Consider the following 25,607-nt stretch of genomic DNA (forward strand, 5'->3'; position numbering starts at 1 on the left):
TCTCTCCCAGTCCCTCAAAAACCAACCAACCAAAACCAGAAAACCCAATACAAATGTAATTTTTCTGACCTGTCACTGAGACCCTCCAGTTCTGTATCATTCTGTTTGCCCTCAGCAGTCGCTTGTCAATTTCTATAAGATTCTTAAAGTGGTAAGAAAATGAATGGAGTGCATACTGTCGGTTTGGCTTCATAAAGTATTAGAATGAGGTTTTCAGTGATTCTGCTATTGTCAGATTTTATATATATATATATATATATATATATATATATATATATATATATATAAATTTAAATAGAGAATTTAGGCACTGTATTATATAATGTTTCTTAGGTAAGTGATGAAAATAGGACTTGGCAGAAAATGTCCTCCTTTTTAACCATTTTTGCTAATCCTTTGCCTATTTCTCTCTCCTCCTTCCCCCCTCACCAGGTTTTTGGCATATATTCATAGACTCTGATGAGACAATAATGGAGGCGCTGAGTGGCAGGTGCTGACAGATTCTGTGGTTCCAGTAACTGTTCATTTTGATATCATTTGCAATTCTATACATCTAAATGCCACAGTTCTCTTGGGGAAAGTTGCATTGGCTACCTGTACTGCCTTGTAAGGTATGTGTGTGTCTATGTATTTTCTTTAGGAGTTTGCTATGTTATGTATGGTTTGTGGGAGGGGGAAATTTGGAGAAACTGCATGTGGTTTATGGTTACCCCCATTTAGCAATACAAGAGCATTAGAATTTCTATCAAGCAGCTCCTTTCCTCCCTCTCCCTCCTCACCTCCCGTTTCCTCCCGCTGCTTTTGGGTTGCCTGCAGGGCCTTTTTGGAGTACATCCCATGCTTTAACATATTTAAAGTAGATTATAAAAAGAAATGTCTGGCTAAAAAGCTCTTAATTCAAAACAATGAAATATTCCATTGCAGTTTCTGAGAAACTCAAAGGTATAAGATTACTCTGGAACTTTAATCTCTTTTGGAAAAAAAAAATCTTTTAATTGCCGAAAAATGTGTGTATCCCTTTTTAGTTACTATTGTAAATTGTTCTCATTCTATGTGGTTTTTGTGACTTGAGTAAAAATCTTTTTTGTTGGTTTGCAGAATTTATTAAAAGTTCATTTCTGTAGAATTAGTTCTTGCTGTTGATTTTATCATTGTTCTGGTCCTCACAGCCTCCAAACTCAAACTCTAGGAGAAAAATAGAGATTTGTTACCAAGACCTCCCACCAGAATCTAATTTTAAATTTGCAATCTGTTGTCTTGTGAGGTGCTTCAAATTTAACTTGGAAGTTAATAAATTTCATCCTTTCCTCTGCAATCTAAAAGTTCAGTTTGTCAAAAACTTGCGAGCTATTAAGTTTATCTTTATTTTCTGTAATTACTGTCATGAATATTTTATTGAAGAAAAGGAAGAAGAGGAGAGAAAGGAAAATTAGTGTATTGAGAAAAAATTGAAATTTGAAATGGGACTTCAGCCAGTACATCTAGAAAATCCTCTTTCTACATAGCAATATTTTATTTTAAACTAATTCAAGGAGAATTCAACAATTCTATTACAGTTTTATTTCTCCATCTAATTCAGTTAGTTTACAGGGAGCGTTGTTCTCCCAGAAGCTTATTGTAGAATGTATGCTTTTTCCTTACTGATATTCTGTTTGTGCCATCAGTCTTAAGTTTTATTTTTCCAAAATAATAATAATATTTTTAAAAAATTATTGTGACATATTCTGTATGCCTCAATCTTTTGTTAGCTTTGGAAAATAAATTCAGAACAGATTTTTGACATGTTGCATCCCCTGACTCTCTGCTTTACAGCTGTTTTTAAACATTGAGACAAGTCACCACTGATTTATGTGGCATCCTGTTGCTACCTTATACAGTACTCAAATAGGCACCTTTTGATTCAGTTAATAAGCTAAAAATCGCAACTCTTGTCTTCTCAATGTGTGTGTATAACTCCCATTAATATTACTCATGTTCTAATTTTGAGACAGGTTATTTTATGACTACTTCAAACACGGTTTATTCTGACTTGGCTCAGTCCTGCATACTCTTACTTAAGATCAGCCCCTGCTCTGATTGAATTCAATGGGATTAGGAACAGGCCTATTTAAATCATTGTTACTCACTTGAGCAGTGACTCAGGGCTAATCGCACAAGCAGTGGTTTACAGGATTTGGAGACTCTAATTGTTAAGTAAAACCCAAGTGTACATCAGCTAAGCAGACAATGGTCAACTCCTTACTTGGGAGCATGATGTTTCTTGTCAGTATCTAGCACATAATTTTTTCATCATGTGAAACAGGTTGGAAAACATTCCTGTGAATGTCTATGTTCATATTCCCAAGGATGTTAGTGCTAAGAAAACCATTATTGCAGGTGCTTAGCTTTTATCTGTGTAGAAAATGCATTACTCTTTGCATGAAAGAATTTTCTAGGCATCTGTTTTGCTCACAGAATATAGGCTTATCCTCGGTTTCTTTTCTTGGCAAAAATTGTTTGTTTTAAATTTTGCATGATTGTGTCCATTAATGTTACATTGGGACTGTGGCACATAATGATCGTTTGCTGAACTGACAGAGTGCTGTGCATCAGGTTGCTCTGTTCATTGAGTAAGTGATGCGTTTGCTGGTCTCTGAGGGCCTGAGTCTCCATACATTGAGTGCTGTTAAGAACTTCCTTGCCTTTCTGCAGATTTGTGTCTTCAGTGAGAGAGCGCCTCTTTTTTCAATCATGTTTTAAACGTAAAAATCCTTAATTCTTCTCAAAATGACACCAAAATGGTGGTTATCTTTTTTGATAATGGGGAAGATGACAATGTAAAGATCTGTTTCCGCAGCCAGTGAAAATCCTTTTAAATGAAATTGTTGTTAGCAAGCGTTTTAAAGTCAGTGCAGCAAAAACCTTTCCCCTAGAGATTTCCTTCTACAAGGCATAGAAGTGAGATCTGTTTTAGACCCAACCTGCAAAAACAAAGGGCACCTTTGTGCTACCTGAGTCACATTTAAAGGTTTTGGAAACAAAAGATAATGTAACTAACATTCATGTTCTGTCCTGACTAGAACAATCTAGAATAACACTTACTCTCATGACTCAATTTAAATAATAAACCCTGTTCTTCAGCGGTTGAGAACTCTATCATTTTAACATATATTGGGCTAAAATTTGCTGAATGCATTTGTTTTTCTAAACCATGGGTAAATCTCCAGCCTCATAGGGTCTATCTATACCACAATTAATAACCTGCAACTGGCCTGTGCTAGCTGGCTCAGGCTAAGGGGCTGGTTAATTGTGGTGTAGACGCTCGGGTTGGAGCCTGGGCTCTAGGACCCCGTGAGGTGGGGCAGTCCCAGAGCTCGGGCTGCATTGAGGTCAATGGGAGCTTTGCCATTTACTTAAGTGAGTCTGGGATCTCACTCTGTGTGGTTTTAATTCACTTGGTCAATTTATTTCGATACAGAGATGTCAGAATGTTTTAGGTAGTGCCCATACCCCTTTCTACCACACAGATTTTTAGCAAGTCATAACTAAAAAGTGACCTAACTGGAGCTAGTTAGTTGTATAGGGAAACTCAAAAGCATACTAGCTCCTATTCTGACCATTTTCCAAAGTATTTGCAAAAAAAATACACCCCCACCACAAGTGTTTGATAGTACCTGGAGCAGAATTGCAGTGTGAACATTTATCAGAATTGATTCAGTCCTTTCTGTGTAATCGATGTGAGGTTAAATAGGTTCTGTGCAGTAGCTGATATTGTGTATTCAGCTGGTTAATGCATATACACAATGATATTCATTCTATGAGCATCTGATTCAATAAAGTATGGCACATGATTGTAATGGAGAAACCCACTGCTCTTAGCAATAACCCTCCCGCTATTATCCTGCTTTCTAGACACCATTTACTGTTTTTCTCAAGTCTAATATAGCTGCCTCAAAACCAGAAAGTCTTTGTCCTGTGATCCCTCTTAAAGAATTGTTTTTTGTCTATATGTAAATAGTTGCGCACCATTTTCTTTGCATTTGTTTTTATTTTCATATTAAATTTTGTATGATTTTGTATTTTAATACATACGTAACTTTGCTCCTGGCCAAAGCAACTACTTTTCTTTTTTAATTTAAAACAGAGATTATTTATTTTATAATTTTGTATCTATGCTGTAAATAATGCTATTATCCAGTTACAATAACACTATAATTGTTCCTTCCTGGTCTTGAGTCTGGTATCACTTATGTCAGTGTAATGCTAGTATAACTTCATTGACTTCACTGAGTTACACCAGCCTACAGGAGAAATGAATCCGGCTGTGTGGGGCAAATTCTTCCTTGGACTTATCAGCTGAAGTACACCAAGAATGAATTTAGCCATTATGTTTGCAAAAGCCCTTGCACAAAGGCATTGGTAGAACCTCATACAAGATGCATCTGTTCTGTCCTCATGGGTCTCAAGGAGCCTGGTTCCAACCCAGGTAAAATAGTTTTTAGCACTTTTGGAGAGGACGCTGAGTGGATGCAACTCCTAACTCAGTTTTTGATGTCCAGCAAATGTCTTTACAAGTCTCATTACCAGTATCAAAAGAAGATTTAAAAAAAAAAATCTTTTTTTTTTAATACTTTGGCACAGTGATCATGTAACCCGCACAGTGGAATCTGAGTTACTGTTGTTATTTCTTATTCTACATAGACTGAAAAACTGTGGTACAGTATCTCTCATACTAAAAAAAACCCAAAGAAAACTAAATACAATGGTATATTTAATTATTGTTGAGGCTTTAAAATGTATAGAAGCAAAATAATGGTCTAAAGCTTGCCTAGATGTAATGAAGCACAGACCTAGGACTGACTTTTTCAGAGGCTTTTATTAGGCTTTTATTAAAAAACCCTGTTTTTTAAAGCATTGTGCAGGTATTTAGCTGCAAAATTTCCCCTTAGTCAGCAGGAGTCATGTAGCTACAACTCCATGTATGACTTTGAAAAGTCACCTGTAGTGTTGTTATAAAGTAACCTTGTCAAGGTTGCTAGGCCTAGAAATTGACCTTCCTTTCCAGGTGTGACACCCTGGCATCACACCAGAACATGTCCCCTGTGAGTGGGGATGGCCTGGAAGCACCAGTTTGCAGGATTCTGGGAACATTAGTGATCATTTTTCTCTTTCCTGTGCAAAGATTGGCTTAAATTTTTTTTCAATCATTGGTACAAAGCATTAGAATGAGTTATGGTCCTCAATGAGGAGCTCCTTAGAACAGTGCTTGTAGAATGTATTGCTCTGCAGAGTTGCATTTTGATGCCTTGGGTGCCAGTAGTGGTGTTAATAATTACAAATGTGGCTCCATTAGATATTTTTTTCAATACTGTATGATGTTGCTCAAAAAGTAGAAATACAGAATCTCTCCCCTTTAACCATCCTCTGGTAGGAACCTAAATATACATAATTCTCTGTTCTTTTAGTGTAGAGCATAGGTTCTGACCCAGGGGGTCATGAACAGGTATCAGGAGGATGCAACCACCCTGCAATTCCATATTGCTAAATGAAAGGGAGTCCTGCTTCAGTGGGAGGGGATTCTGGTATGGAAATGGAACTTTAATTTTTGCAGTTTACATTATTGGCCAGTGTTGCATTGAGGATTAACTGATTTTAATAGATTTAACTGATGTGTGTAAAACTGAGATTACCAATTTACTTTCATTATAAATTGGCTCACACTCAAAGCCACATTCAGGGCCAGATTCTCCTCTGATATACACTGATGTAACCCCTGGATTTAGTGAGTTACTCTTGATTTAAACCAGGGTAACTGAGGCCCTGGGTTCATACCTTGGAAAACTTCACTGGATTGTATTTGAGTTAACAAGTGATGTTGCAAACTGATTACATTTTATTATTCATCACTGTTAAAATAATTCTTTTTAGTTGCAACACATGTTTCAGCAGATGTACATGGATCATAGATACATGATGACATATATCTTTTAGCATGATGACATATATCTTTTACTTCTGGATGAGAGGGTCTAGATTCCTTTTAAGAAACAATCTCTTTCCTTTGTACAATCCATGGGAGCTACTAACAGCCATATTATATATATTGGTATATATATTAGTTGAAAGTTTAATATTTCCTATTCTTTAATCTTGCAGACCTTAAAACCATGGGAAACGCGGAAAGCCAAAATGTAGAGCACGCATTGTATGGAGACAAGCACGCCGGCCTGGGACGGAAGCACACATCACGCTCACTTCGCCTTTCAAATAAAACTTCTCGACGGACCAGGCATGCTTCTTCAGGGAAAGTTATCCATAGGAACTCAGAAGTGAGCACCCGATCTAGCAGTACTCCTAGCATCCCCCAGTCATTGGCAGAAAATGGCCTGGAGCCTTTTAACCAAGAAGCCAATTTAGAGGACTTTGGAAGCCCCATTTGGGTGGACAGAGTGGACATGGGATTAAGGCCTGTTTCTTACCACACCGATTCTTCTGTTACTCCTAGCGTGGACAGCAGCACAGTTCTCATGGCAGCCTCAGTGCAGAGCATGCCAGACACGGAAGAAAGCAGACTTTACGGGGATGAGACTACATTTTTGGCTGAAGAAGATGGCAGACAGCATCGATATGCAACAAATGGGACAACTTTCATGGAAACTGCAAGCTTCAAGAAAAAGCGTTCAAAATCTGCAGACATCTGGCGGGAGGACAGCTTGGAATTTTCACTCTCTGACCTCAGCCAAGAACATTTAACAAGCAATGAAGAAATCTTAGGTTCAGCTGAGGAGAAGGATGGTGAGGGGATTCGAGGCACAGAAGCAAGCAACAATCCCCAGCAGCTGGTTGCCTGCCAACGTGCCAATTCTATGAGTGACTTGTATTCACCAAAAAACTCAGGTGCTATGATAAACGGAGGCCCACGAAACAGCTTTGGGGCTTACTGTCGGAACTTAGTGTCCGATATTCCAGATATTGGGAACCATAAGATGGTGTCAGCTACAGCAGAGGATACTCCTACCTATAGTAATTATAATACACTCCCCTGTAGGAAATCTCACTGCCTTTCAGAAGGTGCCACCAACCTACAAATCAGCCACAGCAACAGCATGCAAGGCCGAAGGGCAAAAACTGCTCAGGTAATGCAGTTTTACTCTATTCCATTTAAACTTTTGAAACTCTTTGTTTCTGTTTAACAAATTCATGTACTTAAAAAATGTTCTTTATTTAGATCACGATCACAGATGTTTTAAGTAGACTGTGGTATACTGGCAGCTTGATGTATGTTCTGTTTCCCTCCATATTCCTCTTTTTAAATAAGGGGGAAGTAGAACAAGTGCCTTCAGGACTGGGTGTACTTTCATGAATGCTCTGTTCAAAACTCTTAGCTCCATTTCAATCATAGTGGGGTTTTTTTCCACTCCTTCGAGTCATTTCTCTCTGGGAAGGATAAATCTGCAGTTTGCAGACAGATAGGAAGATTATTCTATTTATTTGGCAGTGCTTTTAGGGTATCTGGTCAAAGCCTCGTCTCTTACCATTGCTCTCATGGAACTCAAGTGCATCATCCCCACGTCACACTTTAGCTATAATGGCCAGGAGCAAAAGAGGATACTGAGGTCCATCCCACCCTTCCATGTTTCAATGCTGCTTCCAAGCCTCTCGCCAACCCGATGGGAAGTACTGAGAATTCACCTTTGCCCCTCCCCCACCCCCATCCATCAAAATTGCCCCTTGGATTGACGCTCCCTCTCTACTTCCATTGATCTAAATGTCTGAATTGCAAAGTCCTGCAAAACATCACTCAGAAAACAGTGCTCTTCAATGGGAAGAGATTGGGAGTCCTGCAGGCACTTGGTCTGCTTCGTACTCATCTATCAGGGATTGAAAAAGGAGGGGGAATAGTCACTGCACCAACCAAGGAAGAGGGTAGTGGAGGAAGCACAGCTTCCCCAAGCCAGGGAGAGCACAGGATACAGAGCTGTCATTCTCCCCCCTCCCCCCTACACACACACACACATGCCCCATTCCTCTAACCCGTGGATCAGAGTTTTGGTTTGGCTCTTTATTGTGTGTGTTGTGTTGTTCTCTTTGAATGTTTCACTGTATTAGCTGTGACACATCTGCTTGGTTACATTGCACTGGCCTGGGCTGCATACAGCAGCACGTTGCGTGTGGTAAATAGCACAGTATCCCTTACAAAAATAGAAGTAATGCAGCATCCATGCCACGCATGTGCCGTTTGCAGCCACTGCAGGTGAAATATATTTGAATGCAGAGTGCATTTGGCACGCTGGCCCTTCTTTGAGGGGTGGCACAACTCCAAAATAGAAGGCTGACGATAATGTCTTCCCCACTATTTATTTGCTGTCTGTGGGCGTTGGATCGGAAGCAGAGCCAGTAGACAGAAACAGAACAGTCCAAGAAGTGCCTGACCAAATGGGTCAAGCTTTGCACTAGATGGCATGCTTCGGTGACTACCCTGATTTGACTATATGTTTTAATTTTAGTACGTATGTAGCAGGGAGCACTCATCACATCTTGTGACCTACGGAGGGGGGAAAAAAGCACTTTGAATGGGTGTGGGAGACTGACAGATTTGCATCCTGATGCTGAACTGAGCTTTTGGCTGCACACCCCTTCAAGAGAGATTAGATCTGACAGCATGAGCGAGGCTGGTCGCAGTATACTGCAATGTAGGTGTTGGAATCTGCTAATATGATGGGTCAATGAGGGGGACACTAGAACGTGAAATGAAACCCAGCTGAGTGACTGAAGGAAGGGCATTGGTTGGCACTAACTTGCAGAAGGTGACTGGAGGTGGGTTGTTGGTTTAGTTGGCTGTGCTTGATCCATGAAGATGTTCTGCTTCTAAATATAAAAATGACGTTCTAAAACAGATGCTGCAGCTTCTCACAGAAGAAGCTTTGTACTTCAAAATAAGCTCTAGATTTTTGGAGGCATTTTTTTTGTAGTATCAGCACAGAAACTCTTCACATCCTCAACAAGGCTATTAAAGATAGCACGGATAAAAAAGCAACAACAGACAACAGAAAACAGGTTGCCATTTAGGAGTAATAAACAAAGCATTTTCTATTAATCCAAAGAAAATTGTTAGGTTCAACTTCTGCCTTACAGTTCTTTTCAGAGTGTATTTGAAAAGGAAAGCCACACAGTTGGTAAATGCTGAAGTATTTTTTTCTCCCCAACGTTCATCATGCCATTAGAATATCCCTTTGAGGCACTTAATGAAAGTAATGAATTTGAGTCTCATTTCATCGGACATAGCCTGTGACATCACGTCAGTAGCTTGTATCACTAGACAGATCTCTTCCAATTTCAGACTATTGATCGAAAGAGACTCAGCAACAATTATTTCATTAAATAAACTACAATAAACAAAATTAAAAATCTGAAAGGGTTGATATTCCCTCCAGGACCCTAACCCCAACAGCGTGCAGTAAAGCTAAGGTTTATTTTTAGCAGTAATCTTTGTTAGTCCAGTCTTGCCTTTGGTGAGACCCGGAAAAAGGTTTTAATATGTTGCTTTATTTATAAAATACGGCAAAAAGGAAACCGTAATGGTATATAGAATGAAAGAGCTACTTCCTTGGTGAGTCTGAAGAGATAGCTTTTGGGGGATGGAGGGAAAGGAGAATTGTGGAAACACTAGGAATCGATGAACCAGGGGACCTTTTATGGCCCCCATTACTATTGTATCTGAGTGCCTCACAATCTGTAATGTATTTATCCTCACAATGCCATTGGGAGGTAGGGTAGTGCTATCATTCCTATCGTACAGGTGGGGGAACTGAAGCCCAGCAAGACTGAGAGATTTGTCCAAAGTCACACAGGAAACATGTGGAGGAATAGGGAATTGAACCCAGGTTTCCTAAGTCCTAAGTGTGTGCCTTAACCACTGGACCCTCCTTTCTGTCAGGCTTTTTACATTATAATTGCATAAATCTTGGCACATTTTTCAGAGAATCATTTTTCAGAGACTTGCAGGTTTTCCATTCTCACCTGCCTTTATGATAACCGTGCCCAAACCCATAAGGTCCTGAAAGACTTTGGCAGGAAGCTCTTGAATACCCCAAACTCCGCAAGAGGTCACTAGGAGTTGGAGATGCTGAGCATGTGAGGGCTGAATTCTGCCATTGTTATGCATGCACATCTCCTACTGTACATTGGCAAGGTTTGCTCTTAATTTTTAACATGATCCAAGTTTTCAAAAGTGGCTGGTGATTTTTGTGAAACTCTATTTTGGGGTGTTCATCCTGAGACAACTTAAGGAAGCCTGCTTTTCTGAAAGTGTTGAGCACCGTTGTCTGAAAATCATATTGCTTTAAGGCATCTCAAAACAACCGAGGCACCTAAGATCCCTTTTTAAAAAGCAAAGCGATATATTTTTCAGGATAACATTTAAGTCACAAGTTCTTTTGCTAGGCCTGGCAATAGTTATGTTTTTGTGAAATGTGAATAGAATCTCTTTATCAAATTAAATAAACAAATTAAATTAAATGTTTTCAGTTTCTAGCAAAAGAAACAAAAGGTTAAACCTTAAAATTGAAACGTGGGAGTCACTTTTCTTTAATTGGGAGCTAGAATCTTTCAGCACTGGAGAGACCATTAGTTTCAATACGTACAGGCAATTAATATTCAGAAAGTGGCTTTGGGGCACCCACACAGCAGTTCTATTTTTCCTTAACTTTACAGATTCAGTTGTGCTAAATCAAGACTTCCAGCAGAGCTCTGCTGGGATCCTACTGGGCTTTTGGAACTGATGTGATGTAGGTGGAAAAAGCTTACTTGGTTGGTATTGTCACCCATTTCTGTTGACAGGAAGGCAAATTGCTGTTGTACACAGCTTATATCCCATTTGCCCTCCTTCCCACCCCCACCCCCCCCGAGTTTCAGCTGAAGTTTTTGAGAACCCCCAAAGTGATAATTTGTTTACTGCAATCCAAATTTAATGGAGCAATTATGTTGTATCCAGCCTGTATCTAAACATCTGCTGAGATTATAACTTCTTTTTTGGACCTGTTCTAGGCAGATGGTCTCTCCCTCCTTCCTTTTGTGGATTTTCAGCCAGAATCTTAATCTTGTGATCAATAGTTCATTCACTATTGATAGCCCTTATAAATATTCCTGAAGTATAATTAGGGAGGGGAAGCAATTACCTTGAGATATGGTTTTTGTACCATCTCAAGGTGTCCCCTCTACCTGATCACCATATAAAATTTGTAGTGATACTTTAGATTGAAAATATTAATTTTGTGGGGGATGGTGGTCGACAGCCAGTGACCAGTGAAGTCTCTGGTAAACCTGGGGCTTCTTGCACTGATGTTGGGTATTTGGTTTCAGATGAAACCCCCGGTGCTCTGTTTCCAGGCTGAGACTATGTCTACACTACACAGCTTTTAGTGACATCGCTGTGTTGCTACAGCCGTGCTGTAGCAATCGTGCAGTATAGCCACGGTTTGTCAGCTCTTCTGCTGTCAAAAAACTTCTATCCCCAACGAGTGGTGTGTTGTCGGCAGGAGAGCACTGGCACTTGTCGTGTCAAAAACTTTTGTCTTTCACGGGGTGGGAGGGTAACACCTCTGAAAGTCAAAAGTTTTGTTGTTCAATTGCCAGTGTAGACATAGCCTGAGAGATAGTCAAGCCCCAGTAAGAACTTAAGCTGTCTTTTTTTCCAGCAAGTGATCACCATTTGTCTGAAAACTGTATGTGGAGTATGGACTGTTTCCATTTTTAAAAATTATAACTAATCAGTAAGCCAAGAGGTATTGGCCACATGTAGTAGCAGGATGGGTCTTTGTCCTCTTGTGGCTGCTCCACAAAGAAGTTTATATATCTGCTACTGTTTCCAGTTCATGGCGTAGTCCTTAAGCTCAAGCAGTAGAGACTCATGCTTTTAGCACTGAATGTCCTGGTTTCAAACATTCTGCTGGCCCAGGCTGGGCCATTTACGTAGGCATTGAGCTATTCCTTGACTCTGGGGAATAATAAGTCTCCTTTCAACATCTGCAGTGCATTGTTTGTTATAAAATTAAATAGGAAGAGAGTGAACAAATATCCCTCTTTAATCCTTTGCACACTGAAAATTTCAGTGCTGAACCCAAATCTTGTTGGGTCTTGGCACATTAAAAACCTTTTAGTTACATTTGAAAATACCTTTGTTTACATTTTTAAGTCTCTGCAGGGATTCTGCTAATGGACCCTAAGTATTTCCCTGTGGAAAAGTTATAGAGAATGCAATAGGGATGAAACCAGTCGTGTTCGATAGGAATTAAATTGGGCTGTATAGAAATCACTATAAAAACATTTTATTAGAGAATGATATCTGTTCTACAGTTTTGTTTGTTTGCTTTTTGTACCATCCCATAGAATTCTGTGCCGGGTATCTAATTTTTCATTACATTCTATAGCATGGTTAAAAAGAAAAACTGTAGAAAGCTTACAATTTTCTATTAAATTGTGTAAGACATCTCCACAAAGGATATGTATATTTCAGTCTAGTTTCATAGTCTAGTTTAATACTAGAAAGAAGATTCCAAACATATTCTTAGTCCAGCTGGAGTCAAATGAGAGAACAGAAAACAGTTATAATTTAATGACACACAGTAAGGGAGAAGTATGTGAGAAGTATAAGTTAGTGGCCTTCTCTCATCTCTCTGTCCTAATATGCACCTTGCAATTTCAAATTTGGCTAAGCAAAATTCTGTGGTTAATTATCATTGTGCACTGAGTTGCTTCTTCGTTCATCCTAATGCTATTGCACAAAGGTCTCAAATGTATCTCTAACTGTTCTCAAAATGGATGGGACTATATAATATGTTGGGTACGACCATTTTAGATGTTTTAAAGCAAACAGCCAGAGGCCTTTCCCAGCACACTCTCATATGCCTGTGTGCTAGGGGAAGGGTCTTGGGGAAAGTTTTTTGGATCCTTGGGCAAACCTTGTAATATTCTTTTGAAAATTCTAGTGGATTCTTTTTCTCCCTTTGTTCAAAGTTAGTAGAAAGAAAATTAACAGCCGTACGATCTGATCTACTTCCATTGTCATTTTTTTTAACACTAGGACTGCGCATATTTATACATTTGAAGTACTTTTGCCATCCCAGTAATTGTAATCTCTATAGGCTATATTGTATGCATCCCATGTAAAAACCACAGACAGTTGCCACAGCTGACCATCTGAGGGACTGCGCTTACTTAGCTGGATGTAATTTGCAATAGTAAGACTCTCCACTTGAGTGATTCTTCATTGAAACTTTTCTTTTCAGAATGCTTCAGTGTATTATCCTATGACCTAGTTTTCATCCAGCTTTGCAGACATTTTCCTGCCTTGTTCAGTTATGTAATTGTTCAGGTGAACTCCCAAATGACTTGCTTTGATTCTGATTTTGTTTTTCTAGTTTACTTTTATTTTTTCTCTCCTCCACCCCCTCAGTGACATTTTCAAGGAATTGACTTTTAATTAGAGTAAATAAATCTAACCCTGCTTTTTACTTCATGGAGTTCGATGAAGCTTGTCACTGTTTATTTAATTCCAGCGTGGTCAGAATATCCTTTAGCTTTATGCTTAGCATTATTTCCCAGTTAGAATTTTCTTCATCTGGGTAGACCATTGTGTTGTAAGAAAGGTGAGTTTTGAGGGGCTAGTTCAGTATGTCATCCACAAGCAAAAGGGTTAAGAGCCACAGCCCTCAAGACTCTTAAGATCTGGGTGTGGAAACTTTCTGTGCCGCTACTGACAGCAAAGAGGGGACTGTCTGTATGAGTCTTTGAGGGTATAGAAAGACATTGTAATGTAGTCCTATGTACAGAGCATTGCAAGAATCAGACTTTGCTGCATTACAGCCTTATTCTGCCACCCTTACTCATGTCCTGTTGAAATCAGTGCTGAAGCCGTGAAAAAGCCACTTGTACATAAGATCCCACGGTAATGCTCCACACTGTTTGCAATTGAAGGGTCTATTGTCCTGTTATTGTGTGTTCCAGAATCTATGTTCTCATTTTTAAACAACAAAAATTGTAGGCCATATAGCTGCAAAGGAAAACTTCAGCATATGACCGGAGTCTAACCTGATGGAGCAGTGTCCTCCCAAGTCTGCAAACAGCCTCAAACAATAGTGTGTAGCAAATGTGAGCTGCTCCAACTGTCTCACTGGGGCTTGAGTGCTGAAGTGGAGTGGAAGCAATTTGAATGTCAGCATTATTAACTACTTCACTGCTGATCATCTTACCAGAGATATTCAGCCAGTGTGCTTATTTAACATGGGTAGCGGCAATAGGCACTGGGTGGCGGCAATAGGCACCTGGTTGCTGACGATTTTTGCTGAGGAAGGAAAAGGAATTCAAGTCCCCCTGCCCACAATTTATAGACTAGGCCAATCCATCCCACAAGGGGAGCCGGGAAAGAGGATATGCATCCGCTTGCCATTCTCAACTGCTTTGTGGGTGCACAAAACAGCAAACCACTTCCTACGCTTTCCTGGGGCAGAAATCCCCACTGTCTCTTACCCAGCTGTCCAAACACCCAGCTTCCCCACTGACAGCCTTTCCCTGCTGTTAAGCATTGTCAGTACAAAATTCTGCAGCAAGCTGAAAGTGGAGAATGGGGGCAGGGGGCAGTGAAACATAAATTGAATTGACTGAAAAAATAAACATCCCAAGGAATATTGTACTGACTGTTACACTTTCCACATTTAGTTCAGTAAAAATCTCCATTTTTTAATTCACCAGAATTGGCCTCAGAATTTTCATTTACCTCACCTGCGTATAACAGAAACCAGGGTGGCTTGCTGCAGAATTTAGGACAAGCCGAGTCCTTGGGCTTGGCCTTGATTATATCTTGTCACCCCTTCTATTCAATGTGATACAAGGCAACTGGGAGAGAGGGGAACATGTATAGCTGTAACGTCAGGCCGTAATCTAATGATGATGAGCTCTACCACACCTTTACACTGAATCCGTATCCTACCGTCTTTCTGCTCTGCCAGGTTATGACTGAGACTGGACAGAAACCACCTGACTGTGACTCAACCTTGTCAAGATACAAGTGGTGTTTGTTGGTATGGAAAGAATCTAGAGGAGTAGGCTAATATCTAGTTATGTAAAGATTCTTTCAAGGAAAGAAAGAAAGTGCCATCCTACTGAACCATTTCAGACAGCATCAATAGGATCAGATTTGTAATGCCATCTTTCAATTTTGCAATTTCTAATTTTGTAATTTCTGAAGTACTACTGCACAAGCACATGGCATTTGATGCACAAGAATGAAGAACCGGAGCTTCTCTTAGGTATCAGCATATGTAAACTACTGGAATCTCCAAAGGCAACAGACTCAATCATTTTGTATCAGTGTGTAAAGCAAACTTAGCTTGTCATTATACCTCATTCCATAGTACTTCATAGGGCACTTCCACAGAACATATACAAATAAACCTTTATTTTGCCTTGCACTGCCAAGTTTGATCTGTGGATGCCAATTTAATTCTTTTAAGCCTAGTAGATGTCACAGATCTACATATGTCTTCTGAACATTCTTCAGTATCAACTCCCAATTGTTGGTTGAGGTGGTCTATCCAGTATTGTGATCCCATATTGCACTAATATCAGTGTTCCTCTCACTCTTAAGCAATTTATATGACATAAGCTTGATGCAGCTTGCTTTCCATTAGCTTTCAAGATTGTATTCCTCCCAGTGAGGGTGACTCACAGGGATACCTTCAAGTTTCTCTATTGCTGCTTTAACACATTTTTTTCAAGTCTGAAAGGGATGAAATCCATAATTTACCTGCAGTTTCTGAAAGGTTTTGAGTCATTTCCTGGCAAACACATCTTCTAAAATGTTGATTGCTCGCCTGCCTCAAGTTCCTGGACAATGGATTTTTTATTAATGTGGAGGGCAGGATTATGCTACAATGGGGCTTGAGCAAAGCAACATGGGTGGCATATGATGATACACCTTAACGCTGGACAGAAGACCATCATTAAGTCATAAGGGCATCCTCTCAGTTTCATTGTGCACACATTCCATTTTAATATCTTTCTCTGGTGCTTGCCAAATTAATGCCTCTAACAAGTTATGTACAATTTTAGGGTACTGTGGAAAGTTAATTGCTAATGGTTGTATTGCTAAACACAAAGAGGGGTAGAGACTGTGGACACTTCTAGTGGAAGCCTCTTCAAAGAATGAAACCCTCCAAGCACCAATGATTGGCTTGTGCCATTGAACTTGGTTCACTTGTAAAGGGTGATTCACATCCAAGTGAAGAAGGAATTGTTTAGGGATGTAACCCTCTGAAACATGAGGGTTTATATGTCTTCTGAACAAATCAAGGATTTTCAAGAAATGTGACCATGCTGTATGATCAAATCTATCTTTGGCATCTAATGAGTGTGCAGACGCTACAATATCTAGTTTACTTGCTTGCTTGACATTGTATAATAGCGCTATCATACTCCTGCTCCTAGCTTACTTCATGTGAAACCTTTGTATTTGTATGTATCAAATAATATATAATATTGTATTATATAACTAGATTGCTAATGTTTTCACTAAGTCTTGGTTTATCAGTGATTTGGTCTGTGTCTTTAACAAAGCTGTGATACTCTCACTTCATTATGCAGGGTTCTTATGAAGGTTATTCTTCTTGTCTCTAGTAGGGAGTCTTCTTGCTGGTCTTCAGTCAGCATTGGTAACGACAGCTAAAGGTATTTGATCTAACTGTAGATTTTAAAAATCTGTAGTGAATCTATGTGGCTATGCACATCTTCTCCCTGCCCCTTAATAGACAACTCTATAGTCTGCTTAGCCTCTTCTAATTAAGTCTGGCGTTTAAAACCAATGCATCCTCAGATGCGAATGTAAGGAAGTACTTCCGTCATCCTCTGCATCTGCAGATGCATAGAAGTTCTGGTAAAAGCCTTGGAATGTTAGGTTAATAGCTATTGACTTGCTAAGCAGAGTACTATTTTTATTCTAGATGACTGCACTGCTCCTGCTGGACTCTGTTGATTTCAGTTTATAGGCTAATAACTCTCCTGCCTTCTCCTCACACTCCAAATAGCAAAAATTTAGTCACAAGGGCAAACTCATCTATGTCTGTATTTGTTCGGTTCATATTCTATTCTGGTTCTGAGATTTAAGACATGAACATTCGTTCTGCTGAGCTCCTTGATTTCTCTGCCTTCAAGGAGATAGCTTGCTCTCTTTCTCTGAGACAAAGCAGATGTTCTTCCCCGGGTCTGTAGGTAGGCAAATAAAAGTGGAGAGGCGGTGGGATGGCAATACAGATTTTGGCCTGAGACTTCCAATGAACTTCCTGCATGTGGTTCCCCTGGGACTCTGCCTGGGTGCACGTCTGCATCTGCTTAGAGGGAACTAGTTGCAGGACTGGGAGCTTAAATTGGGGATTTCCCTGGCAAAGAGTAAACTATCAGGTGCCATTCCTGCATTTTAGAAGATTTTAGACAAGGATTTTAGTCAGAACCTAAACAAACTCCAAGAGAAACAAAAAGAAGCCCTATAGTGGTATTTGTGTGGAGCTCTAGAATAAATTTGCCAGTGGCAAATTATACTCTGTTAAAACAGCAAAAAACCATAGGCTCCAAAAGCACATGCATGGTTGTCATCAGACACCTCCTACCTTCGGTAATGTGGTCAACACTTTGCTGGATCAGGTCCTAAGTGTAGTGGTGGTTTGTTTGTTTGTTTTTTCAGTTACAAAGAATGTAGTCATGAGCTAGAGACATGAATTCCAGAGAGAACATAAAATCCCTATACAGTGTATGTAGTAACCTGTAAATTCCAAATCAGTTCACTGGTAATTCCTTTTACCAAGGAATGAAATGTGCTTCTTTGCCTTAAGTGCTAACCTGTGATATTAGAATGCCTTCCTGTCCTTTCCTGTAACAGATCCAGAACTCTGACAGTCTCCCTTTAAGAGGACATTAGTGTCACCATAATCCTGGGTGTTAGGGTGGTGTTTGAGCAATTGTGAAATAAATGTGAGTATTCTTTAATAGAAGCATACAGTACTGTCCTTATATCTGTGTCATGCACAGCAGTCACCAGGTTCTTGGCCAAAATTTGAAGAATGGGTGCCTAAAGTTATATTAGCTCTATTAGATGATCTGATCAGTTGGAGCCATGGGTGCTAACCACCTTTGATAATCAAGTCTAACTAAAAAATCACTTGAGTTTTTAAGCATATTCTAATATTAGGAAAATGTAGTTAATTGTTTGATTCAAGTACTGATTTAATAGACATTTAGATTTCTAGTAATATTTTTATTCATGCTATGTAGTATGTATAAAGTTAATTCTAAATGTATTGCTTCTCTAATTTTTATTTAAGACATACAAAATAGTGTGTGTTTGTTTTTAAATGAAGTGTCACTAAAACAGTTAGTTAGTTTGGTGCCTAACTTTAATCACCCAAGTTTGACAATTTTTCTATTATTCCTTAATCAAAACCCATCTGTCCTCCACTTGATTCAGCGAACAACACATTCAATCTCTGACTCTCCCCCTTCCCCCCTCCGAAAATGCATAATAACCTTCCGTGACTTTCTGACTTTCTGCTGAACTCTTTAATTGAGACTCTATTAGTGTGGGGATTATAACATTTCAAAGTGTCATTAGAAAATTTCATGTGACACAATCAAACTGATTATAACCCTCTGATGGGAACCAGCAGACAGTACAGTATAAGGCCTGAAGGCAAAAAATCTGTCTGATGAATGCTCTTAACCTTACTGACCTATAGACCAATTGTCTTATACTGCAGACCATTTAAGATACTTGTCTCGCTAAATGTGACATTGTAATGTCTAAAGGCGAACAGTACTGGATGAATATCAACTGGCAACAAGTTTTGATCTATTCTCCCTTTTAGGTATTCGGATTCTAACCCCCCTTCAGGGCCAGAATCTCAAGGCTAGTCTACACTAAGTACACGACACTAAATACACGACGCTGTGTGCCAGAGGGAGAGAGCTCTCCTGTCGACATTATAAATCCATCTCCATGAGAGGTGGTAGCTATGTCGGCGGGAGAAGCACTCCCAGCAACGTAGTAGCTGTCCACACCGGTGCTTAGGTCGATGTAAATTACGTCGCTCATGGGGGTGGTTTATTTATACCCCTGAGCAATGTATGTTATACCAAAGTAAGTGGTAGTGTAGACCTCAGTTTTTTAGAGGATCTTGGGGTGTTGGTGAGGAGATATTGAGGACAGGCTAGAATCCTAAAATCATTGAGTTGAAAGGAAGCTTTTTGAACCATCTAGTCTATTCCATAGATCACCACAAGGTTATAATGATTGTTGTACAATACTCTTGAGTGTAGATAATATATTTATGCTGAGCTTCTCATCTTGTCAGTGTTTGACAAACTTCAGATAACTGGTACAACATTCCTGAGAGACATGTGGTATTATCCCCATTTACAGATGTGGGAACCAAGGCTCAGCCTTAATGTGACTTGCTCAATGACACACAGTGAATCTGTGTCAGAGCTAAGATTAGAACTCTAGAGTTCCTGGGTTTCAGTTCTGTGCTTAGACCACTACGATTATGCCTCTTTTTGAGAGAACTCTAATGGTCTGGTAAACAGCATATCAAGCACAATTTTTATAAACGTTGCCAAGAGGGCAAATCCCATTTCCATTAATCCCCTGCTTTGATGGGTCTGTTTTAGTGACACATCATTTAAAAACAAACACACACTATTTTGTATGTTTTAAATAAAAATTAGAGAAGCAATACATTTAGAATTAACTTTATACATACTACATAGCATGAATAAAAATATTACTAGAAATCTAAATGTCTATTAAATCAGTACTTGACTCAAACAATTAACTACATTTTCCTAATATTAGAATATGCTTAAAAACTCAAGTGATTTTTTTTAACTTGTGCTACACAACGGTCAATGTCAAGTTAGAAATTAGTTACTTATAGGAGTCACATACTTCTCAAAAAAAAAAAAATCTAACCACGTGCAAAAGGTATTCGTTGTTCCTTTTATAAATCTCCTGATTTGTATCCATTAAAATATCTTCAGCCTGATTCAGCACAGAGGTGTTCTAGTTTTATACTAGTTTAAAGTCCACTGAGAGAGTTGGAATTGCATGGATGTGAAACTGGTGGAAATGCTGTGACTATCTCCCACACGTGCGATGTCTGACACAGAGAATTTTAGAATTTAGATTAATAATTTGTATTTTCCCTGCACCTTTCTGCATTTTGAGATGAGATGAGAAAATCAGTCTGTGACAGTTGATTGTAAATGGGTGGTTTCTCAGCAGCACTGACTCTGATGTTTCTCTAAGCATCCCCTTATTCTCTGTGTTGCAAGGAACTGGGGAGATTGATGGTTTCCAAACAGGTGTACGGAACAGCAGTAAATAAGATCCTGACCCTGAAAGCTGCTCTGTGCAGGAGGATCTCTGCACCCACATGGAGTCCGATTTAAGTCAGTGGAGCGCTGTGTGGATGAAAGGGTACAACAGTCTAGAGCAGCTTGCAGGATTGGGGTCTAAGAAGTTACTTTATTAATGAATGTATTGAAATCAAAACTGACTGGAAGAACTGGATTTACTGAATGGGCGAGGAAGTAGTTATTCTTCTAAACAGTGCACATAGACAGACTCACAAGTCTCTGCTGATGTGCAGCAGTTATAAAGAACGAGTCCTTCCATTATAAGTTAACTTCTCATCAGCCAATCAGCGTTCAGAATTCCTCAACATTCTGACACCCTCTAGGCCCTCAGACTGTTCTCATGCTATGCCAGGAGCATGCAGGGAGCAGTTGCTGCTCTGGGCCCTTAGGTTGCTAAGACCATCTTCTTGGGTAGCTCTCATATCAGTAGGAAACCCTTATTGGCTCATTAGATGGAAAAGTTAGTTTTCTTTCCGGTTAAATGTTCCTCCTAAGGTCTCCTCCTCTTCTAAGGAATGAGATATCAAGCTGCCCAACATACTTTCTGGGAGTAGTAAGAGTGGGAATGCCACAATTTTTAATACATATCCACCTATGGGAAATGTACATCTTCAGTTATATAAATGTCAAGTGGCAATCATAGGATGCCTAAGACATAGTCTCAGTTATAGGTGTGAATATACAATATTAGTGTTTTCCTCTCTGAACCTTATGGGTGATGACTACTTCCCCAGACACTGTCATTGTTTTTGCTGTCACATGCTTTCTTTCCTGAAAACCTCTTACCACCATTAACTTAGTCTAGGGTAAACAATTTAAGTCGTTTCCCCTCTCCCCCGCAACTTACTCTGGTGGTGGGGCACATTCTAAAACTGTTTGGTCTTTCCTAAATTGTTGCTGGAAGCCCTGCTAGAATACCTATTCTTCTAGCCACTTGTCTTCATAAGGCAAATTTAAGGAAGCTCCAATATCAAGCAAAGTAGGAATGTGAAGAAATTTGATACAATCAGGGAAACTTCAGGCTCTTTTAGCCTGTTCAGAGTGCCAGGGTAGGATGATATATCAGCTACCTTCATATGATGTTGTTTCCTTTCTTTTAATCAGGATGTGAATGCAGGTGAAGGGAGTGAATTTGCTGACAGTGGGATCGAGGGCGCAACCACCGATACAGACCTCCTCTCCAGACGTTCAAATGCTACAAACTCTAGCTATTCTCCAACGACTAGTCGAGCTTTCATTGGCAGTGACAGCGGCAGCAGCTCCACAGGAGATGGGCTCCGTCAGGGAGTGTATGAGAACTTCCGAAGGGAGCTGGAAATGAGCACCACCAACAGCGAGAACTTGGAAGAGGCTGCTTCAACCCTGAGTGATGAGCAAAGCAGTGGTACCTTGAGTTCTCCAGGGCAGTCTGACATCCTCCTTACAGCTGGCCAGGGCACTGTACGGAAAGCTGGGGCTCTTGCAGTGAAAAATTTTCTGGTGCACAAAAAGAATAAGAAAGTGGAGTCAGCTACACGCAGGAAATGGAAACACTATTGGGTTTCCTTAAAAGGTATATCAGATTTTCATTATTCATTTAAATAGGCATCAAAGGGTCATAGAGGATGTAAATTAGCACAGAATTTGGCCTATAGCATCAAAATCTAGAGGCTTTGATCTGATTTAATTTTTAAATGTTTTTATCAACATGCAAAGTTCAGCTCTGATCCCTCAGTGAGCACCACTTGGGCACACCTCTGTGCCCAGATACAGCTAACTGCAAAATTGGGGCCTTAAGGTGTAATTCTTTGTGTTTTCTATCCAAAACAAGTACCTGAATGCTGACTTTTTGTTTTTAAACTACTTATTTATTTATTTATGTGGAATTAACAGGGTTACAAATCCTTGCCATGTAACTATCGGAATCAAAACAATAATCATTACAACAGTGAGCTCTTGTTTAAAGAGACATTATACAGGAATATAAACATCAGATCTCTATTTAACCGGGTGCTCCCATATTACAAAGTGAGCATCATTACAACACGTAAGAAATGTCTTTCTTTAAATGTCTTTATTGTCTTAATGTCTTTATTAAATTGAGTGAAATCTTTGATTACACATTTAATAGACGAGGCCCGTCTACTAAATGGTAATATGAGTGTTTCTTTTATGCTTGTTTAAAAAAGAAATTATGAAACAAAAATCTATGCCAGTAGCCCTCTTACCAAAAGCCGCTGGAAAAAATTGTAAAATTAGTAGGGAAGTATCAGAGAATGTTTCTGATTTTCTTTGGGGATTTTTTTAATGGCCACTCCCTCACTCACAATTGTGGTATGTGCTTTTGTCAAAATTAAGTTGCTGTGCTGCTTCTAAGGCAGAGTCTGTACTGTGCTTAAAATCATGCTAGCAACCCTTGGATCTAGCATGGCTTCCCCGACCAGCATGCTTTTTCTCTGAAAAGCATGTTTATAAAAGTGTTATAAACTAAATCCCTGTCTGCTGTGATCATGGAGTTGGTGCTAGAACTGAGCTAGTACCCACTGTGTGACAGCTGTCAGTCAGTGGTAAGCTCTTTGGCGGCAAGGACTGTGTCTTCGTATATGTTTGTATAGTGCCTAGCACAATGGGGTGCTGATCCTGATTGAGGGTTCTGCATGCTGTAAGAATATAAATAACTGTAGTACAATTTTAGCTCATAGTACGGACAAGGCCTTGAATAGTATGAACAGGAACAGCAGGTGTGGCCTAGTGGATGGGGCACTGGACTGGGATTCAGAAGACCTTGGTTCTATTTGTGGTTCAGACACCTGCTTTGTGACCTTTGGAAAGACCTCTGTGAGTCTTTTTCTCCTACTACCATTTCTCTGTCCTGACCAGTCTGTAAGCTCTTCGGGGCCAGGGCTCTGTCTCACTGTGTGTTTGTACAGCACTTAGTACTATGGGGTGGTGATCTCGGGTGGGGCCTCTAGGTACTACTATAATACAAATAAATAATAACAATAATAAAGAAACGGGCAAACTAGGTTAAAATTGGATCTGTAAAGTAGCCTTCTGGGAATCTCTGCGCAATCATCTTAAACAGCCAAGTGGAGAAACCAAGCTCATATTTGGACTCAGTCATCCATTTCCCAGCTCTGTAAGAGCCTGTGTACACTACGAGTAGAATTGTCAGGGGACTGGTAACAACACAGCTCTATTTCATAATGTAGATAGGACTACCAAAGGTTTTTGCATGGCCAAGTCTTGTGTACAAAATGGAACCATGTTTTAACCAGGTCAAGGGGAAAACCATGTTGTAACTAGGTTCCCTGACATAGTTTTGCTTTTTTTATGTTGACTGGCCCTTAGAGACTAGCCATTGGAAAGGTACCTGCTGAGCTCCAGAGATGAAGAATAGGTTCTGACTCCACAACTCTTGCCAGGTGGCATGTTCCAATGTTTGTAGCAGCAGTTTAAAAACAAATTGTGAGTGCCAGCCCTTCATTGCAATTGTTATGTAGGTTAGGGAAATAAAAGAAGAGAAATTCCACGGCTGAGGGAGCGGAGAGAACCCCTAATCTCCTTCTAGCTGAGGCAGTGTGACAGGAAAGGCTGGCTGTGAAGAATTGTTAAACAAAGAGCCATCTGGGAGGGGGAAAAAGGGGAAGGATGAGCATAAAGGCAATATTACTTTAAAGTGCTTTGACTCAAGTCAAATGTTTGTGTCTTAGATTGGTGTGGCTTAATAATGTAGCATTTAAACTAAGCTTTGTAGTTAACAGCTGCTAGTGTTTGGCTGCAAATAGTTTTCTGCAGTGTTGGGTTAAGGGGGTAACCATGCATCAGTTTTCACCATGCATCAGTTTTCATTCTGACCACTTTTCAACAGAAAAGACTAGAGATTTCATTATTAAATTAAAATGTTTACATAATATTGAATAGTAGCAGAAATTGCAGAAATCCTGGAGTTACAGACTAACTATATTTTGCCTGAAAATTGTAAAGATTTTTTGCATGAAGCCTGTAAGTTATAGTCTGTCTTCACCTAAAATGCACAGGGTTTTTTTCCTCCATGTTGATAACACATTGATCAATAGCTAAAACATTGCAGGGGAACAAGGTGTTTTTGGTTTTGTTCATTAATTTTTTTTCAGCGGGGATAACTCAGTCCAATCTATTTTTTCACTTATTCATTAAAAAAACCTTGATCCCTGCCTTCAAGGAAACATAGTAACTAGTAGTTGCAAGCCAGTTTAAGCAGGGCAATGGTTTCCCTGATGGCCTGTCTACTCTATAAGGCTAACTGTGCCATATCACAGTAGTCTGGCAGTCTGAGGGGAGTCCACCTTCTGACACTGGGGTTTTTAATTTTTGTCACACTGATAGGGCAACATGGTTACAGAGCCACCTTAGAGAATTGTGTTCACAGCTTCCATCTCTACCTGTATTTTTCCATCCATGGTACAGACAAAAAAACCCAACAACAACAATAAAAACCCAAACGATGTTAGAATATGGACATCCCACAGCATGCCCTGGGTGCACTATTGGGGCAGTGCACTATCGGGGCTGAGCAGGCAGGGTAGAGAGGCACCCTCGCTGGCAATCTCAGCAGTGAAGCCAAGAGTTGAATGGTGAATGAAGTATCCTCTCATACCCTTTGGCTTGTGACGTATTGCTTCTGTGAATAATCCACATCTCCAAGGCTGTTGTCCAGCACCTTCACATTTGAGGGTGGAAGAAGAAAGAGTATGTTGATGGAATGATCTCTCTTAGCAGTGGTCTAAGCGTATCCCTTAGTGTCACTGTAGTTTATGGGTAGCTATATTCACTAAATTCATTCTATGGTATTGCTGGCTTTTGATGATGCGAGGAGTCAGGTCCAACCGATGTAGCGCAAGGCCTATCCACATGCAAATTCCTGCTTCCACCATCTCTTTCCTCCAAAAAGGCTCATACACACCAACCTTACTCATGAGCAGGTTTGCATTGGCTCTTCTTCTGAATCCTGCCATTCTTTTTTCTCAAGCTGGTTGCTTGGTGGGCGGAGAGAGGAGCATGTCCCAGCTTAGCTTTCCTGGGACAATGCTTGTCAGTTCACAGGCCACTGCTGTGCCTGACAGAAGCTCTTCATTGTCCTGAATGAAGGCAGAAATGAGGGCAGGTTCTGGAAAGAGAAATAGGACATAAAATTAAATGGTGAATACAGT

The 25,607-nt window shown here is 39.9% G+C and overlaps 1 protein-coding gene across 4 annotated transcripts in view; it reads left to right on the plus strand.

The window, feature by feature from the left end:
• Positions 1 to 6,146: 6,146 nt before the first annotated feature.
• Positions 6,147 to 25,607, plus strand: part of TIAM1 (TIAM Rac1 associated GEF 1) — a 97,295-nt gene continuing 77,834 nt past the window's right edge. For all 4 annotated transcript variants that reach the window (XM_077819403.1, XM_077819395.1, XM_077819413.1 and 1 more), the window contains exons 1-2: positions 6,147 to 7,115; positions 21,541 to 21,988. In XM_077819403.1, coding sequence (XP_077675529.1) covers positions 6,147 to 7,115; positions 21,541 to 21,988 — 1,417 coding nt within the window. The remainder of the gene's footprint in view (positions 7,116 to 21,540; positions 21,989 to 25,607) is intronic.

The sequence above is a fragment of the Eretmochelys imbricata genome, chromosome 1, assembly GCF_965152235.1.
Source record: "Eretmochelys imbricata isolate rEreImb1 chromosome 1, rEreImb1.hap1, whole genome shotgun sequence".
In the NCBI taxonomy this organism is placed as follows: Eukaryota; Metazoa; Chordata; order Testudines; family Cheloniidae; genus Eretmochelys; species Eretmochelys imbricata.